The sequence below is a fragment of the Aphelocoma coerulescens genome, chromosome 20 (assembly GCF_041296385.1).
Source record: "Aphelocoma coerulescens isolate FSJ_1873_10779 chromosome 20, UR_Acoe_1.0, whole genome shotgun sequence".
Lineage (NCBI taxonomy): Eukaryota > Metazoa > Chordata > Aves > Passeriformes > Corvidae > Aphelocoma > Aphelocoma coerulescens.
This window is the reverse complement of record NC_091033.1, coordinates 2,300,709-2,319,606: the sequence shown is the minus strand read 5'-3', so window position 1 is coordinate 2,319,606 and position 18,898 is coordinate 2,300,709. Positions and strand designations below refer to the sequence as shown.

General features: G+C 54.2%; 1 protein-coding gene across 1 annotated transcript in view; it reads left to right on the top strand.

The window, feature by feature from the left end:
* Positions 1 to 17,999, top strand: part of LOC138120836 (centrosome-associated protein CEP250-like) — a 92,721-nt gene extending 74,722 nt beyond the window's left edge. The window contains exons 23-33 of the mRNA XM_069033854.1: positions 3,834 to 3,900; positions 4,500 to 4,654; positions 5,587 to 5,928; positions 7,906 to 8,099; positions 9,395 to 9,485; positions 11,836 to 11,964; positions 12,421 to 12,701; positions 13,900 to 14,059; positions 14,638 to 14,881; positions 15,479 to 15,633; positions 17,844 to 17,999. Of these exons, the coding sequence (XP_068889955.1) occupies positions 3,834 to 3,900; positions 4,500 to 4,654; positions 5,587 to 5,928; positions 7,906 to 8,099; positions 9,395 to 9,485; positions 11,836 to 11,964; positions 12,421 to 12,701; positions 13,900 to 14,059; positions 14,638 to 14,881; positions 15,479 to 15,633; positions 17,844 to 17,999 (1,974 nt within the window). The remainder of the gene's footprint in view (positions 1 to 3,833; positions 3,901 to 4,499; positions 4,655 to 5,586; positions 5,929 to 7,905; positions 8,100 to 9,394; positions 9,486 to 11,835; positions 11,965 to 12,420; positions 12,702 to 13,899; positions 14,060 to 14,637; positions 14,882 to 15,478; positions 15,634 to 17,843) is intronic.
* Positions 18,000 to 18,898: the final 899 nt, after the last annotated feature.

Genomic DNA, 18,898 nt, shown 5'->3' with positions numbered 1-18,898 from the left:
GGCTCTACAAAAGCAGGTGAGTGAAAGAGCAGTGGCACCGCAGCATCCAGCAGGGGGTCTGTGCCCTTCTTGCTTTTCCATGGCAGAGCAGCAGCTGCTGGGGTGGTCCCTGGGGCTGCCTCGTGCTCTGGGCTCCTTGGCAGCTGCTCTGAAGGACCCTCGGTGCTCTGCTGAATCTCAGCTGCTGCCCAGCTGCTCAGCTGGGCTAGTCCTCTGGGCTGTTGGCCAGCAACCATCAGCACGGATTCCTGCTGGCCTCTTCTTGCTGGCCATGGTGTGGGAGGTGCTTTTTCAGGTGCCCTTGGTGGGCCACGTAGAGATTGAAACAAGTTGTCCGTATGCATTGTGAATCTGGTGCTCTGAGGACAGGGAGAAATGGAAAGTTGGCCTTTGCCTTTTCTCACAGCCTCTGCTGTGGCTGACAGTGACAGGCTGTGGCTGTAGCCTCTGACTGCTTTGTTCTGTTTGACTGGAGGTGGGAGAGTTGACATCTCAGCTGGCAGCCTCCAGAGAGTCCCAGGCAACGATTGTTCAGAGAGCCCAGCAAGATGTGAGGGAGGCCCAGAAGCAGTCAAGGCAGAAGCTGTTGCAGGTTGAGCAGCTCCAGAAGATGCTGGAGGAGGCAGAACATCAGAACAAGGAGCTGCAAGTGCACCTGAAGAACTTGGAGATGGAAAGGAGTCAATGGGAAGAAGTGGCACGCCAAAATTCGGGACTTTGGGCTTCCTTGAACACCCTAGAGAAGGAAAAAGCCAGGTAAATGAAAGCCTGTGGGACTCTGCCTTGTGGGAATGGATTCCCTCTTTGCCATCTTTGCACCTGCCAGGGGCTCTGGCAGCATTTCCTACGTGGCAGAGTTCTGAACTCTCCGTGCAGACGCGTCTGGTTGTCTGGATGTTGTGTTTCATTTTCTTTTCTTTCAAGCCTTCAGTTAGAGTTTTTCTGAAGACAAAGGCTTTTGGAGTAGCTCTTTCCCTCTAGGGGTGTGTTCTGTTGTTAGGTGGGTGTGCTAACACTGCCCAAGCTGCAGTGTAAGGAGCTGGACACATCCAGCAGCTCCGCCTTGGGTCCTGTAACTTGAAGCCTTTGGGATCTGGAGCAGCCTGGCATCCTGATGCCTTTGCTTGGCAGAACCATCTCAAGGCCCTGATTGCTGACCTAGGCCAGATTCCCCTCAAAGGCACCCAAGAACCAAGAATGTCTCTGTTGCATCGTTCCTCAGAAAATGCCCCCAGGTGCCTGGGGGGGCTCAAGCAGGGTCCCTGCCAGCCTCCAGAGTCACAGGCAATACTGACTGTGCAAAGAATGCAAGAGACAAGACCAAGGTTAGCGGGGCCCCTCCAGCTGACCAAGTCCTGCCGGTCTTCAGTGCCACAGGATTCTTCTTTCGAGAAGAAGACAAAGAAAGGGCAGGGCCCTCTTGCTTGCCTGCAGGTTTCTGCATCTTCCATCAGGTTGTGCTCCAAGGCTCTGTTGCCACTTCTGCTATCGGCCTTTGTTTCTCCAGCTGGAAGTAGGATGGGTGCTGGTAAATCTTAGGGAACTTCCCCGAGATCCTCTGGCTGTAGGGTGCTGCTCCTCCTACCTGGACATACAAGATGGGGCAAGGAAATGTCTCTTCCATGTTGACCAAACCTTTCCCCCTTGGAGCCTGGGTACTCAGAAGAAAACTCTTCCTCTCCCCTAATCTCTTCATGGCAAGACTTTGTTAGGTCTATATTCACATTCCCATCTCAAGAAGAAGGTAGGACATGTAGGCAGGAACTCCTCATTCTTTCATGAATAAAAGCAGAGTGGGCACATGCTGGGCTGTGACTGCAGGGGGAACAAACAAACAGCCACGTTGTTTAGACAAACCTCATCAGACAGAGCAGTTTTCCCCGAGGTGGTGCGAGTCCTAAGAGTTCCTAAAATGTGATACCGTGTAGTAATGAGTTGCATGCTTCCCTTTTAGGCTGCTTCTGTCTCTGGAGGAAAAGAACCTGTGCCTCAGAACACTGGAAGAAAAGAACCAGGCACTGAACAATCAGGTGTCTCAATTTCGTTCTGCTCTTCGCGAGGCCGAGCAGCTCTGTGCAAACCGCACAGGACAAGTGCTGAAGCTCAACGCCCAGGTAATCTGTGCCCTGGCGTCCTCTTCTCCAGGGACACACATCATCACCTTTGGCTTGGAGGCCCCAACTGCTTTCCCCTCCCAGCAGCATCCACTGCTGCCGTGTTCTGCCCCGGGGTGCTGCTGCACCCACAGGCCAAGGCTGGATCTGGTGTCTGCTGCCGATGTTTTCCTCCGTTCTCTCCCGGGTCCCAGCAGGAAATGTGGGAGGAGAAGCAGCAGCAGACTCCTTTGGAGCTTCTCCATCCCTCTGTTAGCAGTGTTGTCCCAGATGGAGTTGGTGCCTGTGCTGGGCACCGAGCAATGTGGGCACACAGACGTGGCTATGGCAGGCTGGGGAGGGCACTTCCAGCGCAGCCAGTTCAGCCGGTGTTCAGAGCTGCAGCCTCAAGGATGCCCATTGGCTCCCTTTCCCTATTTTCAGGACACTTGTTTCCATTGGAATCCTTGGCTCTGTGCCTTCTGTTTTGGGCATGTTTTTTTGCCTGAAGTCATTTCTCCTTTGTTACTTGCTCTACTGCCTGCTCTGCTGCCTCAGGAGCAGCCCTGTCCCTGAGGCTCTGTGCATCCATCTTCCAGATGCGGGCCCTGCAGAAGGCAGTGCTGGAGATGGAGGCTACCCAGGCAACTCGAGAGAAGCAGCTGCTGCAGGAGCTGGAGGAGTCCCGAGCAGGAGAACGGAGCTTGAGGGACTCTGTGCAGGTGCTGGAGGCTGAGGTGTCTGAGCTGCGTAGGAAGCTCCAGAGCTCTGAGAACAGAGCAGAGGCCTTGGCCACGAAGTGTCAGCAGGCCAGTGGTGCTCACCAGGAAACTCAATCCCAGCTGGACAAACTGCTCCTGGTTCTCCACCACGTGATCAGGGATAGCAGAGACTTGGTCACCTGGAGCTCAGGCAAGTGTGGGAGGCTGGGAGAGCAGGTGGAGCGAGGGGGTGGTTCCTGGTCATCCTGGTATGACACACTCACCCTGTCAGTTCAGGCTGACTCAGGCCTTGGGAAGTCTTGTCTCCCTGCAGAGACACAAGTCCATGTTTGTTTGTAGAGAAGTGATTAGAGTCAGAAGGGAGAAGGGCCCAAGTCCTGTCAAGCCACAGGGCCCATGCAGTTGTCTTTGGGGCAGTGCTGACATTAGTGGTCATCAAAATAACGTCAGCCTGTGACACACATCCTGCTGCAAGGCGAGCTCTAGGACAATGACAAAGGCACCTCCTCCTAGGTAGAAAGAGGCCTTGTTTGTTGGAGACTGTTGGATTAAATCTTGAAACAGAATGTCTTCTCTTTTCAGAAAAGGGTCATGTCTTGGGCCTAAGTGCTTCTCAGGATGGGGATGTCCCCGCAGAGCTCACAGTGGACAGAGTGTCAGCAGCTCTGCAAGACCTGCAGCAGCACCTGGAGCATTCCCAGAAAGATCTGGTAATATGCACCCAGAAATCCTGTCCTGCTGCTGGGCTGCTGGACAAGCAGAGTGCCAAGGCCAGGATGGGTGGAAGTTCTTGTAGGGGGGTTGTCTCACTAGCATGGGGAGGAAGGAGGATCACGATCACATCTACCAGTACGGTCCAGCTGCCCTCTCCCACCTGGGCTATTTCTGCTTTAGTGTTTGTAGCCCTTTGTCTCCTGCCAGCAGTGGCACTGACAGGTGATTCTGTTCCTCTTGCCTCTTCCAGAATGATGCAAGGAAGAAGATACAGGCCTTGGAGCTGGAGCTGGGCATGGGGCAGGCTGAGAGGGACAATCTCAGAGCCAGCAATCAGGAGCTGCTGAAACAGTTGGAAGAAATTCAAGCAGGTACAGCTTCACCTCTCCCACCCGCTGCCCCATCCTGTCCCAGCAGGGATCTCTGATGCCACACAGAGGAAAAGGGCAGTGCCCAGAGATGGCAGAGGGGAAGAACAACCAGCAGGAGATTTCTCCATCCAGTGCCAGTGAAAGCTTTTTCTCGAGAAAGATGCCGTGGCTGGCAGTGCCATCTGGCTGTGCTATGGCTGATCCCGTGCACAGGTGGTGCCTTTCAGGTGCTGTGTCTGTGCTGAGGAGCTGTAGCTGGATGCCTCAGCTCGATTCCCCCCAACTCCAGGCCCTGACAGAGCCCCCAGGCTATTGGCCTCTCTGGAGCAGGGCTGCACAGGCATCCCCGCTCCTTTGTCTCTCTTGGACTGCTCACTCTGCACAAGCCCAAGAGGAAAGACACTTTCCTATTCCTCTGAACCTTGCCCCTTGGATTCCTGCTTTTTTCTCCTTCATTTCTGTCAGCTTTGGAAGCCCTTGCGGCCTTAGGGGCTGGCAAACACAGGCAGGCCAAGAAGACAGTGCTGTTGTCCCTGCAGGATGCACATCAGTTTGCCTTTGCTTTGCTGTTCTCATTCTCCTTCTCCTTCCTGCTGCAGCGATGTGGAGGGCAGAACACCAGAAGACCTCTCGAGAAACTGCCCTGGAGAAAGAGGCCATTGCCCTGAAGGAAGAGGGTGTGACTCTTTGTCAGGAGGTGGCATCTCTGCAGAGGAAACTGGAGAGCCTGGAGAAGGAAAGGAAGGATGTGCTGGTGAGAACGGCAGATGCCATGAAGGGCCATTTCCTAGCTATGTTTGGCCCTTGTGTTAATAGTTCTAAGGAGCACCTCTTTCCAGCTGAGCTTTTCAAACTGCATTCTTCTGAATAAGGAGGAAAAGATGTCGTAGTCATGCCAAAGCCAGTTAGTGCTGAGGCTGCTGGTTTTCCTCCATGCTGGAGTTTTGTGCCCTCTAGTTCTCAATGTCCACACTGTCTCTATGGACATTGCATGGTCTGGGCAATTCCTCGTGTCCAAACCCACGTCCAGATTTCAAATACCTGGACCTGGAACGAGAGGTGAAAAGGCCAAGTTTGCTGTTAATAGAAAGGTGTTTGGCCTTGGCCATCAGAGAGCAGCCAGTGGGGAGAAAAGAGAGAAAAGCAAAGTGCTGATGCAGATAAGGACGTGTGCCTGCAAGGGGAGAACTCGTCCTGAGTGGCAGCAGAGAATGACAGACTGATGTGGCCATTGCTGCTCCAAGAGAGGGCAGTGGGGCTCTCGGGGATGGTGCCATGGAAACTCTACACAGGAGAGCTCAAAAACCACTCCTGTCACCCCAGCTGCAGGGAATGAAATGTTGGGGGTGTTTGCTCTTCCCTTTCTCCCTGCTGGAGAGCACATCCTCATGGCACCGCCTAAATCCTGCTTAGCGTGGACTTGGAATCCTGGCTGCAGTTCTGGCAGCTGCTCCCCAAAGGAACACTCGAGTGGAGCTGCAAGAGGTCGGGGAAGGGCAGAAAGGGAGCTGGGATGGGCTGAGTGAGCTGGGAAAGACTCAGCGTCAAGGGCGGTCCCAGCAAAGGTCTGAGGCATCCCGAGAGGCAGAGAGAGAGGGGCAGCCTTTGCCTGCCTGTGGCAGGAGTCCCGATCTGGTATGAAAAGCAAACCGAGAGAGGGAATGAGTGACCTCCCTGTTTTGGCAGCGTGAACGGGAATTGTACGAGGAGCAGATGAGAGATCTGAAAAAGAAGAATGAAATGAAAACACCGGAGATGCGAAGTGTCAAGGAAAACACCCAACAACTGGAAGTGGAGAGGGAAGCCAAGCAGGAACAGTTGGAGCATGGGGCTGCTGCTTTGAAGGAATGGCAAGAGACCGCTCAAGTCCTGAGTGTTGCACTGACCAAGAGTGAAATTTCCAAAGGGGCTCTGAAGAAAGACTTGGACATCTTGAAGGAAAGGCTTTGTCTCCAGGTAGGCACTGGCACTGATCTTCAGTCCACTGCAAAGTCTCTCAAAGATTCCAATGAAGTTTCCCATGAAGAGGTGGGATTCTAAATCCCTGTCAGTCTAGGCCTGCTTGGGCAAAGCAGCCCGGGCTGCAGCAGGCAGCCTTGTTTGTCTGCCTGGCTCCAGCCAGAGACCATTGGCTGCCAGATTGTTTGCTGGCACGCCTGGAACGACTGAGGCAGCTCTGGAGCTGTTATTCAAATCAGCTCCAGGCCAAAAGCTGGGCATGGGGAATTGCTTCTCCCGTGCCCAGGCAAGGGGAGGCAACATGTGTGGGTTGGATTTGGTGTGGAAAGGAATGGAGCAGGTGAGCAGAGTGATGGACTGAAGTGAGCAGAGTTCTGTAGCGAGGGCTGAAGAGCAGCTGCACTGCTGGAGCTTCGAGGACGCTTCCCGAGATGGAGATTTCTGAGGGACAGCTCTTGTGGTGTTTGAAATAAGGGAATCATCTCCTCTCTGAACACCCAGCAGGCTGTTGGAGCAGAGGGAAAGCGGCTGTCTGAGCACTCCAGGAGGGGTGTGGAATGTGTGCGGGACCAGGTTGCAGCAGCAGCAAAAGACAAGCCAGAGAAGCGTGAGCTCAGGAGAACTTTTGAGGTAAAGTGGGCTTTCACTGCCTCTGCAGAGCCTCAGGCTCCTCTGGATCATGACTCGTGTGCCCAGGCAGTGCTTTGGAGTCCTCTGCTTGTTTCCTTGCCTCTCCCTGTCCCTGCTGTGGGCACACCCCTTTGTTTGTTCTCTCTGTTGTGGCAGCCCATGGCTTTCACAAAGGCACCTTCACTCCGCTGCCTCCCTCCCTGGCCCCGTGTCCCCGGACACACACTGGCCTCTCCTGCACAGCCCCCAGCGAGAGCTCTTTGCCCCCAGTGCTGTCTGGTGCAATTGAGGGTCTGTGAGCAGAGATCTCCTTGCCTTGATGTCCAGAGGTCCTTTTGCCCCATGTTTGCTGACAGGTTTCTGTGACCCTTTCTCCCATCCAACCTGCAGGTGGAACCTGAAGGGAGGAGTGTCCAGAGAATCTTTGGGAAAGTTTACCTCTCGGATATCATTAGAGTGGATGCTCCCCCGTCTGCCCAGCACAGCAGGTCGACTTCTGGACAGGTGAGAACATCATCTTCCTTGGTGGGAGGAACACAACCCTTGGCAAGGCACATGTCCCTCAGAAAGCAGAGTAGCAGCTGTGAGCTGAGCTTTTTTCCCCAAGCCAGGCAAGCCCTGAGCGCTGCTCCCAGGGCTGGCAGCTCCTCTGCTCCAGAGCAGACAGAGGGCACCGTGCTGGAGCTGCTGTGGCTGCACCCGCTTCAGAGCCAGCAGGAGGTGGGAGCAGCTGGCTCTCTGCTGCCAGCCAGCCCAGCAGCCACAAGCCCGTGGTGTCAGGAAAGAAGAGTTGGAGGAGTTTCATGGCCTCAGCAGTGCTTGAAGGCTCATTCTCCCCGTGGGCTTCGTTGCCCACATTGTGCTCTGCTCCCATGTGGAATGCTCTGAAGTTTGGGAGAAGGAGAGTTTGCTCCCTGTCCCTGGGCTGGCTGTGCAGGAGCTTGCTGTTCAGATCAGCTCCAGGCCAAAAGCCGGGCATGGGGATCTGCTTCTCCCTTGCCCAGGCAAGGGGAGGCAACACGTGGGGGTGAGCAGTGATGGACTGAAGTGAGCAGAGCTCTGTAGCGAGGGCTGAACAGCAGCTGCACTGCTGGTGCTTAGAGTCAAGTGTATTGGCAGTTGTGGAAGATGCAGTATTTTTGGGTGACAACACAGAATTTGGGGCAGGGATGTTTGTTGGGAAGGAGCAATCTGGTGCCAGGCAAGCCAGCAGGGCCTGACACAGCACTTCCAAGGTAACAGTGCCAGAGGCTTTTGGCAGCCCAGGGTATCGGAGCTGCAGAGGGCAGATGCTGTGAAACTTTGAGCCCAGAGCACAGGAGCTCCCTGTCCTCTGGCTGCCTGCGAGGTGGCACTGGCTGGCTCTGCACAGGGCTCCTGAGGAAGGGCTCGAGCTGTACCTTGTCCTGCTTCCAGGTTTCCCAGGAGCAAGAGTCATTGAGCAGGGCTCTGGAGCAGCTGCACCAGGAGCCCTCTGGCCAAGGGCACGCACTGGCCCAGGTGTGCAGGGAGAAGGAGCTGCTGGGCCGGGAGAAGGCTGCCCTTGAGGGCCGACTGGCAGCCATGGAGTGTCACCAACAAGACCTTTCCAAGCAGCTGGCAGAGACCAGGTAAAGGCAGGGAGGAGACCCTTTCCGGATGCTTTTACCTTGCATGGACAGAAAATGGAAGTCTCAAGAAAAAGAAATATGCCACAATGTGAAGGTTATTTTTCTGACATCTAAAGCCAGCAAAGCTGTTGTGAGCCTTGGGCTCCTGTTTGTGCCGCCAAGCACACTCGTGTGGGAAGTCAAAAGCAAGCCACCCGGCCCTGAATTGAGTAGTACTTAAACCATGCAGCTGTTGAGTGAAACCTCAAGTTTCTCTTGGGTTTAGTTCCTTGTTCTGGGCATTGAACATCCCTCTTTCCTTCCTAAGTAGCTTGACACAATCCTGATCTTCAGAACTGAAGCTTCATCTTCAGAACTCCAGGCTCTGACCTTGGGATGTTGGCAGTAGCATGCTGCCATTCAGGGGGAAGCCAGAGGCTCCTGCTGAAAATGCTGAGGGCCTTCTGCTTCCAAGCACACTCTTGAGAAGTGTGAGGCAGGACCTAGAGCTGCTTAGAGAGCAGCAGGGAAACCTCTTTGGAATTGTTGACAGCCCCTGGGGATTCTTGCTGTGTTGATGGGCACCCACCTGTCAAACCTGCCAAGGTCCTTTTGGATGGTCCCTCTCACTCTCCAAAGAAGGACAAGACTTGGGCTACTGCCTGCTTAGCTGGCAACACTAAAAGAAAGGTGGCAAGTCTATTCCTTGACCGTGCAGGAGCTTAAACTGCAGTCTCTGCATTCAGGTAGTTGTTGTTCAGACAACATGGTGTTCTGAATTTTTACAAGTGCTGCCATGACCATGAGATTTTACTGTATCATGCAAAGTAGTTCTGAAGTCTCTTAAATACAGAGTGTCTGGAAAATTATGTACCTTTATGTCCATGATGAAGAGAGTTAACAAGTCAGGAGTGAGCCAGGACGAGAGTCTGTTCTGTCCCCCTGCAGAGCAGCTTGGAAGTGCTGATGAGAGAAGGGCTGTGAGCAGAGGCTGGGCTTTTGCTCCTCGGCCCAGCCTGTGTGGGCACAGCTAGCCAGGGTCATAGGTCAGGAAGAGCAGCTGAAGGTTCGGCTGTTGAGGTCACGTTGGGCTGGGCTGTCTGTGCTGTGCCAGGCCATAAGGAAGGCCTGGGCACTCCCTCAGAGGGCCCTGCTTTGCTACTGAAATGGCACAAATGGGCCTTCTCTGTACAAGTTTCCATGCGACCCGTTTTACATTCTCAGGCCTGGGCATCTTGAGCCACGTTGTCCTGGAATAACTGCCCGGGAGTGTCAGGAGCGAGCAGCTCATGTCTCTCCGTATTTGCAACCTGTAGGTCAGCGAAGGAGAGCCTGGAATCCAGCCTGTTTGCTGCTCAGCAGCAGATATCCCAGCTGGAGATCACCAGCAACCATCTGGAGGCTCAAGTGCTCACAGTCACACAGGCCAAGGAGGCGCTACAAGGTGAGAACCTCGTGTGCTTTGTTTGTGGTGCCGCCCCACCTAGATAGAGAAGCTGCTGTAAAGCCTCCTCTGTCTGCAGGGCTTCTGAGGAGCGGTGGCGCTGGAGGCAGGGCCCTCCTACGCTGACACTGAAAGGGCCTGAGTCAGTAAAGGCAGTAAAGACTCTGAATCTTGCTGTTGGTCGTGTTTGCAGGAGAAGTGAAGTGCCTCCAACGTGAGCTGGAAGCAGAGAGAGCTCTCAGGAAGCAGGAGCAGGAAGACACAGCACAACAGCTCTTGCAGGTAGAGCAGCAGTGTCACGAAAGGCTCAGGCTTCAGGGAACTGCTCAGCAGGTGGAAATAAACAAGCTCCTGCAAGACCTGGTAGGTGACAATACGCTTCTGAATTGTCCAAGCCGGCCCTGGGGGCTGGTTTAGCACCAGCAGAGCCTGAGGGTGTGAAAGGGCAGCAGTCCTCTGCCAGAGGCCTCCCGCTGCTGGGCCGGGCAGGAGAGGCGGCGGCTCGGACTTGGAGGCGCGTGAAGACCCACAGGATGGTGCTGGGCCAGTAAATGCAGCCACGGCTTCCGTGAGGGCGTAAGGCGAGTTCCAGAGCAGCTTGGGCAGTGCCCACCCAAAGCGTGGCGGCCCAGGGCAGGATCTTCCCCGAGTCCCACCTGCCACGGAGCAGATGCCAGCGTGGAGCAGATGCCAACAGTGCTGCTGGCTGCAGGCGTGGGAACTCGGTTCCTGTCTTGCTGTGCTCCCACGGTGGACAGAGGGATTAGCTTTGGGCTGGAAGCAAATGGAACAGGCCCCGGTCCTTCAGTCCTTGTGACTGGGGCATCAGGGTGCCAGAAGGTGACACCTCCTTTTCTGAATGGTTGGACTCAATGCTTGTGCAGGTCTTTCCCAACAGAAATGATTCCATGTTTCTGGGATCCTTGCACCTGCTGAGCCTCCTTTTAAATTCCCTGACAGGACACGGTTTCTGGAGAGCAGAGAGCCAGTGCTGTTGTCTTTTCAGGTTGGGGTTTGTGGGAGGGATGAAGCTTCACGTTTTTCAGCGAGAAGCTTGCCTGGGGACTTCAACTTGAAGATTTTTCCAAACCTCCTCAGGCAATTGACCGGGAAAGGTACCATGCAGACATACAGGAGATGCTGCAGCAATGGGGAAAAGAGAAGGCAGAGAGAGAGCAGGAGTACCAGAAGGTGCTGTTTGAGATGAGGCAGAAAGTTGCCACCCTGCAGGCTCAAAGACAAGAGGAACAAACTAGATTTGAAAATGCCAAGCGAGAGGTAATGATTGTGCAAGGAGAATTGGTGTGATTTTTTGCAAGGCTGGAGCTGTGGGAGATGGCAGGCTATGGGGCTGTGTGGAGCATGCCCTCCATGTCTTCTACATTGAATTTGGGGAGGTGAAAGGTGAACAGGGCTATCTTTGGGCCCAGGAATGAGCCCTCTCACAGGAAGCCCGGCAGAAACATCAGCTTTCCGTTGGGATTTTTGTGCTGCTCTTGTGCTCTGTTTTCCTAAGACTTACCTCGGAGGATCTTCACTGTTCTCTTAAGGGTCCTCTTTTGGTGTGTACTGGTCGGTGTCCATAGCCAAACTGAGTTTGTAGGACTTTTCTTTTGTGGGCACAGGGAGGGCGCAGCGGGAACGCTGACAAGAGACAAATCTTTTTAAAGACTCGCCTGGAGTATTTCTGAACAGCAACCCAGAGATGTCTCCTGGGCTGTGTTCTAAGTCACTTCCTGGGAAGCTGTGTCCCCCCCAGGGCAGACAGTGGCCCAGGGGAGCAGCAGCCGAGTGCTCTGAGAGCGCGTGAGCCCATCAGTCTTTGCCTCTTGCCACACAGAGTTTGCAGGGGAAGTGTCAAGCCCTCTGCTCTTTCCTTCTGTGCAGGTCCTGCTGGAAAAGCAGAAGGAGAAGAATTCTTTATCAGAGACACTGCTCCAAACTCGGGGACAGCTAAGCCAAGCCTGCCAGCAGGTGCAGCAGCTCAGGCAGGAGGTGAAAGAGCAGCAAGAGAAGGGGCAGGTAAGTCTGAGCAGGCAGGGAACAGAGTGCAGGGCAGTGGCAAGGGCACAAAAGGCAGGTGCTGGGAGTCAGGAGGCAAGGGCTGCTTCAGGCCCTGGCAGCACAGAGCCTGGCAAGCTCCAGAGCTCAGGCCCGGGAAGCAAGGCTTACAATGGAAGCAGAGCTGGGTAGAGAAGCCAAAAGAAGTCGCTGAAGGAATGGGATTTTGAGAGAGCAAGTGGGAAAAGCTGAGCCTGAGGGCAGGTCGCAGGAAGTTGCTCTGCATTTTGTTGCCAGACCATCCAGGCAAAGCTGCAAGCTGAGCTGCAGAAAGCTCGGAGGGGAATCCAGGCAGCGCAGAAGAGGCACAAGGAAGAATTACGAGGCATCAAAGAGGAAATGAATCTCCTCCTTGAGCAGAGGGAGGCTCTACAAAAGCAGGTGAGTGAAAGAGCAGTGGCACCGCAGCATCCAGCAGGGGGTCTGTGCCCTTCTTGCTTTTCCATGGCAGAGCAGCAGCTGCTGGGGTGGTCCCTGGGGCTGCCTCGTGCTCTGGGCTCCTTGGCAGCTGCTCTGAAGGACCCTCGGTGCTCTGCTGAATCTCAGCTGCTGCCCTGGACAGCTGGGCTAGTCCTCTGGGCTGTTGGCCAGCAACCATCAGCACGGATTCCTGCTGGCCTCTTCTTGCTGGCCTTGGTGTGGGAGGTGCTTTTTCAGGTGCCCTTGGTGGGCCACGTAGAGATTGAAACAAGTTGTCCGTATGCATTGTGAATCTGGTGCTCTGAGGACAGGGAGAAATGGAAAGTTGGCCTTTGCCTTTTCTCACAGCCTCTGCTGTGGCTGACAGTGACAGGCTGTGGCTGTAGCCTCTGACTGCTTTGTTCTGTTTGACTGGAGGTGGGAGAGTTGACATCTCAGCTGGCAGCCTCCAGAGAGTCCCAGGCAACGATTGTTCAGAGAGCCCGGCAAGATGTGAGGGAGGCCCAGAAGCAGTCAAGGCAGAAGCTGTTGCAGGTTGAGCAGCTCCAGAAGATGCTGGAGGAGGCAGAACATCAGAACAAGGAGCTGCAAGTGCACCTGAAGAACTTGGAGATGGAAAGGAGTCAATGGGAAGAAGTGGCACGCCAAAATTCGGGACTTTGGGCTTCCTTGAACACCCTAGAGAAGGAAAAAGCCAGGTAAATGAAAGCCTGTGGGACTCTGCCTTGTGGGAATGGATTCCCTCTTTGCCATCTTTGCACCTGCCAGGGGCTCTGGCAGCATTTCCTACGTGGCAGAGTTCTGAACTCTCCGTGCAGACGCGTCTGGTTGTCTGGATGTTGTGTTTCATTTTCTTTTCTTTCAAGCCTTCAGTTAGAGTTTTTCTGAAGACAAAGGCTTTTGGAGTAGCTCTTTCCCTCTAGGGGTGTGTTCTGTTGTGAGGTGGGTGTGCTAACACTGCCCAAGCTGCAGTGTAAGGAGCTGGACACATCCAGCAGCTCCGCCTTGGGTCCTGTAACTTGAAGCCTTTGGGATCTGGAGCAGCCTGGCATCCTGATGCCTTTGCTTGGCAGAACCATCTCAAGGCCCTGATTGCTGACCTAGGCCAGATTCCCCTCAAAGGCACCCAAGAACCAAGAATGTCTCTGTTGCATCGTTCCTCAGAAAATGCCCCCAGGTGCCTGGGGGGGCTCAAGCAGGGTCCCTGCCAGCCTCCAGAGTCACAGGCAATACTGACTGTGCAAAGAATGCAAGAGACAAGACCAAGGTTAGCGGGGCCCCTCCAGCTGACCAAGTCCTGCCGGTCTTCAGTGCCACAGGATTCTTCTTTCGAGAAGAAGACAAAGAAAGGGCAGGGCCCTCTTGCTTGCCTGCAGGTTTCTGCATCTTCCATCAGGTTGTGCTCCAAGGCTCTGTTGCCACTTCTGCTATCGGCCTTTGTTTCTCCAGCTGGAAGTAGGATGGGTGCTGGTAAATCTTAGGGAACTTCCCCGAGATCCTCTGGCTGTAGGGTGCTGCTCCTCCTACCTGGACATACAAGATGGGGCAAGGAAATGTCTCTTCCATGTTGACCAAACCTTTCCCCCTTGGAGCCTGGGTAGTCAGAAGAAAACTCTTCCTCTCCCCTATTCTCTTCATGGCAAGACTTTGTTAGGTCTATATTCACATTCCCATCTCAAGAAGAAGGTAGGACATGTAGGCAGGAACTCCCCATTCTTTCATGAATAAAAGCAGAGTGGGCACATGCTGGGCTGTGACTGCAGGGGGAACAAACAAACAGCCACGTTGTTTAGACAAACCTCATCAGACAGAGCAGTTTTCCCCGAGGTGGTGCGAGTCCTAAGAGTTCCTAAAATGTGATACCGTGTAGTAATGAGTTGCATGCTTCCCTTTTAGGCTGCTTCTGTCTCTGGAGGAAAAGAACCTGTGCCTCAGAACACTGGAAGAAAAGAACCAGGCACTGAACAATCAGGTGTCTCAATTTCGTTCTGCTCTTCGCGAGGCCGAGCAGCTCTGTGCAAACCGCACAGGACAAGTGCTGAAGCTCAACGCCCAGGTAATCTGTGCCCTGGCATCCTCTTCTCCAGGGACACACATCATCACCTTTGGCTTGGAGGCCCCAACTGCTTTCTCCTCCCAGCAGCATCCACTGCTGCCGTGTTCTGCCCCGGGGTGCTGCTGCACCCACAGGCCAAGGCTGGATCTGGTGTCTGCTGCCGATGTTTTCCTCCGTTCTCTCCCGGGTCCCAGCAGGAAATGTGGGAGGAGAAGCAGCAGCAGACTCCTTTGGAGCTTCTCCATCCCTCTGTTAGCAGTGTTGTCCCAGATGGAGTTGGTGCCTGTGCTGGGCACCGAGCAATGTGGGCACACAGACGTGGCTATGGCAAGCTGGGGAGGGCACTTCCAGCGCAGCCAGTTCAGCCGGTGTTCAGAGCTGCAGCCTCAAGGATGCCCATTGGCTCCCTTTCCCTATTTTCAGGACACTTGTTTCCACTGGAATCCTTGGCTCTGTGCCTTCTGTTTTGGGCATGTTTTTTTGCCTGAAATCATTTCTCCTTTGTTGCTTGCTCTACTGCCTGCTCTGCTGCCTCAGGAGCAGCCCTGTCCCTGAGGCTCTGTGCATCCATCTTCCAGATGCAGGCCGAGCTGGAAGCAGTGATCGAGAAGGCGGCTCCCCAGCCTACTCAGGAGAAGCAGGAGCTGGAAACTGAGGGGTCTGAGCTGCGTGTGAGGCTCCAGAGCTCTGAGGAAAGAGCAGAGGCCATGGCCACGCAGTGTAAGACTTTGGAGCTGGAGCTGAGGGAGGTGCAGGCTCAGATAGACCATCTGAAGGCTCGCAACCAGGAGCTGCAGCAGGAGTTGGAGGAAAGTGAGCAAGGTAGAGCTTCTCCTCTCGCACCCACTGCCCCATCCTGTCTTGCCAGCAGGGCTCTCTGATCCCATGCAGAGGAAAAGTGCCCAGAGATGGCAGAGGGGAAGAACAACCAGCAGGAGATTTCTCCATCCAGTGCCAGTGAAAGCTTTTTCTCGAGAAAGATGCCGTGGCTGGCAGTGCCATCTGGCTGTGCTATGGCTGATCCCGTGCACAGGTGGTGCCTTTCAGGTGCTGTGTCTGTGCTGAGGAGCTGTAGCTGGATGCCTCAGCTCGATTCCCCCCAACTCCAGGCCCTGACAGAGCCCCCAGGCTATTGGCCTCTCTGGAGCAGGGCTGCACAGGCATCCCCGCTCCTTTGTCTCTCTTGGACTGCTCACTCTGCACAAGCCCAAGAGGAAAGACACTTTCCTATTCCTCTGAACCTTGCCCCTTGGATTCCTGCTTTTTTCTCCTTCATTTCTGTCAGCTTTGGAAGCCCTTGCGGCCTTAGGGGCTGGCAAACACAGGCAGGCCAAGAAGACAGTGCTGTTGTCCCTGCAGGATGCACATCAGTTTGCCTTTGCTTTGCTGTTCTCATTCTCCTTCTCCTTCCTGCTGCAGTGATGTGGAGGGCAGAACACCAGAAGACCTCTCGAGAAACTGCCCTGGAGAAAGAGGCCATTGCCCTGAAGGAAGAGGGTGTGACTCTTTGTCAGGAGGTGGCATCTCTGCAGAGGAAACTGGAGAGCCTGGAGAAGGAAAGGAAGGATGTGCTGGTGAGAACGGCAGATGCCATGAAGGGCCATTTCCTAGCTATGTTTGGCCCTTGTGTTAATAGTTCTAAGGAGCACCTCTTTCCAGCTGAGCTTTTCAAACTGCATTCTTCTGAATAAGGAGGAAAAGATGTCGTAGTCATGCCAAAGCCAGTTAGTGCTGAGGCTGCTGGTTTTCCTCCATGCTGGAGTTTTGTGCCCTCTAGTTCTCAATGTCCACACTGTCTCTATGGACATTGCATGGTCTGGGCAATTCCTCGTGTCCAAACCCACGTCCAGATTTCAAATACCTGGACCTGGAACGAGAGGTGAGAAGGCCAAGTTTGCTGTTAATAGAAAGGTGTTTGGCCTTGGCCATCAGAGAGCAGCCAGTGGGGAGAAAAGAGAGAAAAGCAAAGTGCTGATGCAGATAAGGACGTGTGCCTGCAAGGGGAGAACTCGTCCTGAGTGGCAGCAGAGAATGACAGACTGATGTGGCCATTGCTGCTCCAAGAGAGGGCAGTGGGGCTCTCGGGGATGGTGCCATGGAAACTCTACACAGGAGAGCTCAAAAACCACTCCTGTCACCCCAGCTGCAGGGAATGAAATGTTGGGGGTGTTTGCTCTTCCCTTTCTCCCTGCTGGAGAGCACATCCTCATGGCACTGCCTAAATCCTGCTTAGCGTGGACTTGGAATCCTGGCTGCAGTTCTGGCAGCTGCTCCCCAAAGGAACACTCAAGTGGAGCTGCAAGAGGTCGGGGAAGGGCAGAAAGGGAGCTGGGATGGGCTGAGTGAGCTGGGAAAGACTCAGCGTCAAGGGCGGTCCCAGCAAAGGTCTGAGGCATCCCGAGAGGCAGAGAGAGAGGGGCAGCCTTTGCCTGCCTGTGGCAGGAGTCCCGATCTGGTATGAAAAGCAAACCGAGAGAGGGAATGAGTGACTTCCCTGTTTTGGCAGCGTGAACGGGAATTGTACGAGGAGCAGATGAGGGATCTGAAAAAGAAGAATGAAATGAAAACACTTGAAATTTCAAGAAAGGAAACAACGCAACAATTGGACGCTGAAAATGAAAGAAAACAGGAGGAGTTGGAGCATGGGGCTGCTGCTTTGAAGGAAGGCAGAGGAAACGCTCAAGTCCTGTGTGCTCCACTGGCCAAGTGTAAAATTGCCAAAGAGGCTCTGAAGAAACACTCAGCCTTTCTGCAGGGAAAGAGTCATCCCCAGGTAGGCACTGGCATTGATCTTCAGTCCACTGCAACGTCTCTCAAAGATTCCAATGAAGTTTCCCATGAAGAGGTGGGATTCTAGATCCCTGTCAGTCTAGGCCTGCTTGGGCAAAGCAGCCCGGGCTGCAGCAGGCAGCCTTGTGTGTCTGCCTGGCTCCAGCCAGAGACCATTGGCTGCCAGATTGTTTGCTGGCATGCCTGGAACGACTGAGGCAGCTCTGGAGCTGTTATTCAAATCAGCTCCAGGCCAAAAGCTGGGCATGGGGAATTGCTTCTCCCGTGCCCAGGCAACGTGTGGGTTGGATTTGGTGTGGAAAGGAATGGAGCAGGTGAGCAGAGTGATGGACTGAAGTGAGCAGAGTTCTGTAGCGAGGGCTGAAGAGCAGCTGCACTGCTGGAGCTTCGAGGATGCTTCCCGAGATGGAGATTTCTGAGGGACAGCTCTTGTGGTGTTTGAAATAAGGGAATCATCTCCTCTCTGAACACCCAGCAGGCTGTTGGAGCAGAAGGCAAGCGGCTGTCTGAGCACTCCAGGAGGGGTGTGGAATGTGTGCGGGACCAGGTTGCAGCAGCAGCAAAAGACAAGCCAGAGAAGCGTGAGCTCAGGAGAACTTTTGAGGTAAAGTGGGCTTTCACTGCCTCTGCAGAGCCTCAGGCTCCTCTGGATCATGACTCGTGTGCCCAGGCAGTGCTTTGGAGTCCTCTGCTTGTTTCCTTGCCTCTCCCTGTCCCTGCTGTGGGCACACCCCTTTGTTTGTTCTCTCTGTTGTGGCAGCCCATGGCTTTCACAAAGGCACCTTCACTCCGCTGCCTCCCTCCCTGGCCCCGTGTCCCCGGACACACACTGGCCTCTCCTGCACAGCCCCCAGCGAGAGCTCTTTGCCCCCAGTGCTGTCTGGTGCAATTGAGGGTCTGTGAGCAGAGATCTCCTTGCCTTGATGTCCAGAGGTCCTTTTGCCCCATGTTTGCTGACAGGTTTCTGTGACCCTTTCTCCCATCCAAGGTGCAGGATGAACATGAAGGGAGGAGAATCAGAACTTTTTGGAGAGTGTTCCCCCCAGACTACTTTACATTGCCTGTCTCCCAGTCTGACCAGAAAAATGCATCAACCTCTGAAAGACAAGAGTCCTCCAGTAGCTCAGGGGAGCTGCAGCCCCCGTGCTGAGGCACAGCCCGTGGAGAAAGGGGTCAGTGGCCAGAATGCGTGCTTTGGGAATCAGAGCTGGGTTCCTAAATCCTGTCGGAACTCTCTCTCCCAGACCTGTGGTGGCTGAGGGTTGTATGAGGGAAGGGTTTGCCAGCCATGAACTGGACTTGTTGATCATCTGAGCTCCGTTCAGGGGCAGTGTGGGAGCCTGTTCCTTTCCCCTTCCCCAAGGGCAGAGTGTTGGTGAGGGCTGGAGTTGGAGGCTGTGTCTGCCCCCACAGCCGGTACCGTGGGGCTGCGGATGCTCCTGCCCACGTGGGCTTGTCTGAGCTGGGCTTTCTGCCTCTTTCAGGCGTCCTTGCTGCAGTCACAGCTGGCCCGAGACCGGCAGGAACCCCTGGAGAGCTGTGCAGGGAGCAGGCAGGAGATGCTCTCGTTGAGTCACAAGGACCTCCTTACTTCCTAGGCTTGTCAGAGAGGAGACAGGGTGCAGCTGCATGCAGTCGTAGCCTCAGATTTTGTCCATAGTTTATGTTTAAAGGATTGCAGGTGTAATTGTAGGATTGTAGGATAATAGGTGTAATTGAACCTTTATACAACTGTGTTCCATAGGATGAAGGATATATTTATAGAAAAATAAAGTGTTTATTACGACTACACAAAAAGACCTTTATCAGAGTTATTGACTACCCAGTACAGAGAACTATAACTTCCGGTAGAGTGCATTATATTTGAAGCAACATGGAAGCAGTTATATTCAAGCCAGCAAAACCAATTAATAATTAAAGATTGATGCTTCTCACCCAAACCAATGACCGTGGGCAAATATTTCTGTCAGCCTCAAGGAGTGACCTTGAGGGGCATCCTCACTCCAGGGACGAATCTGCAGATGGGAGACACGTGACATGAACCACTTT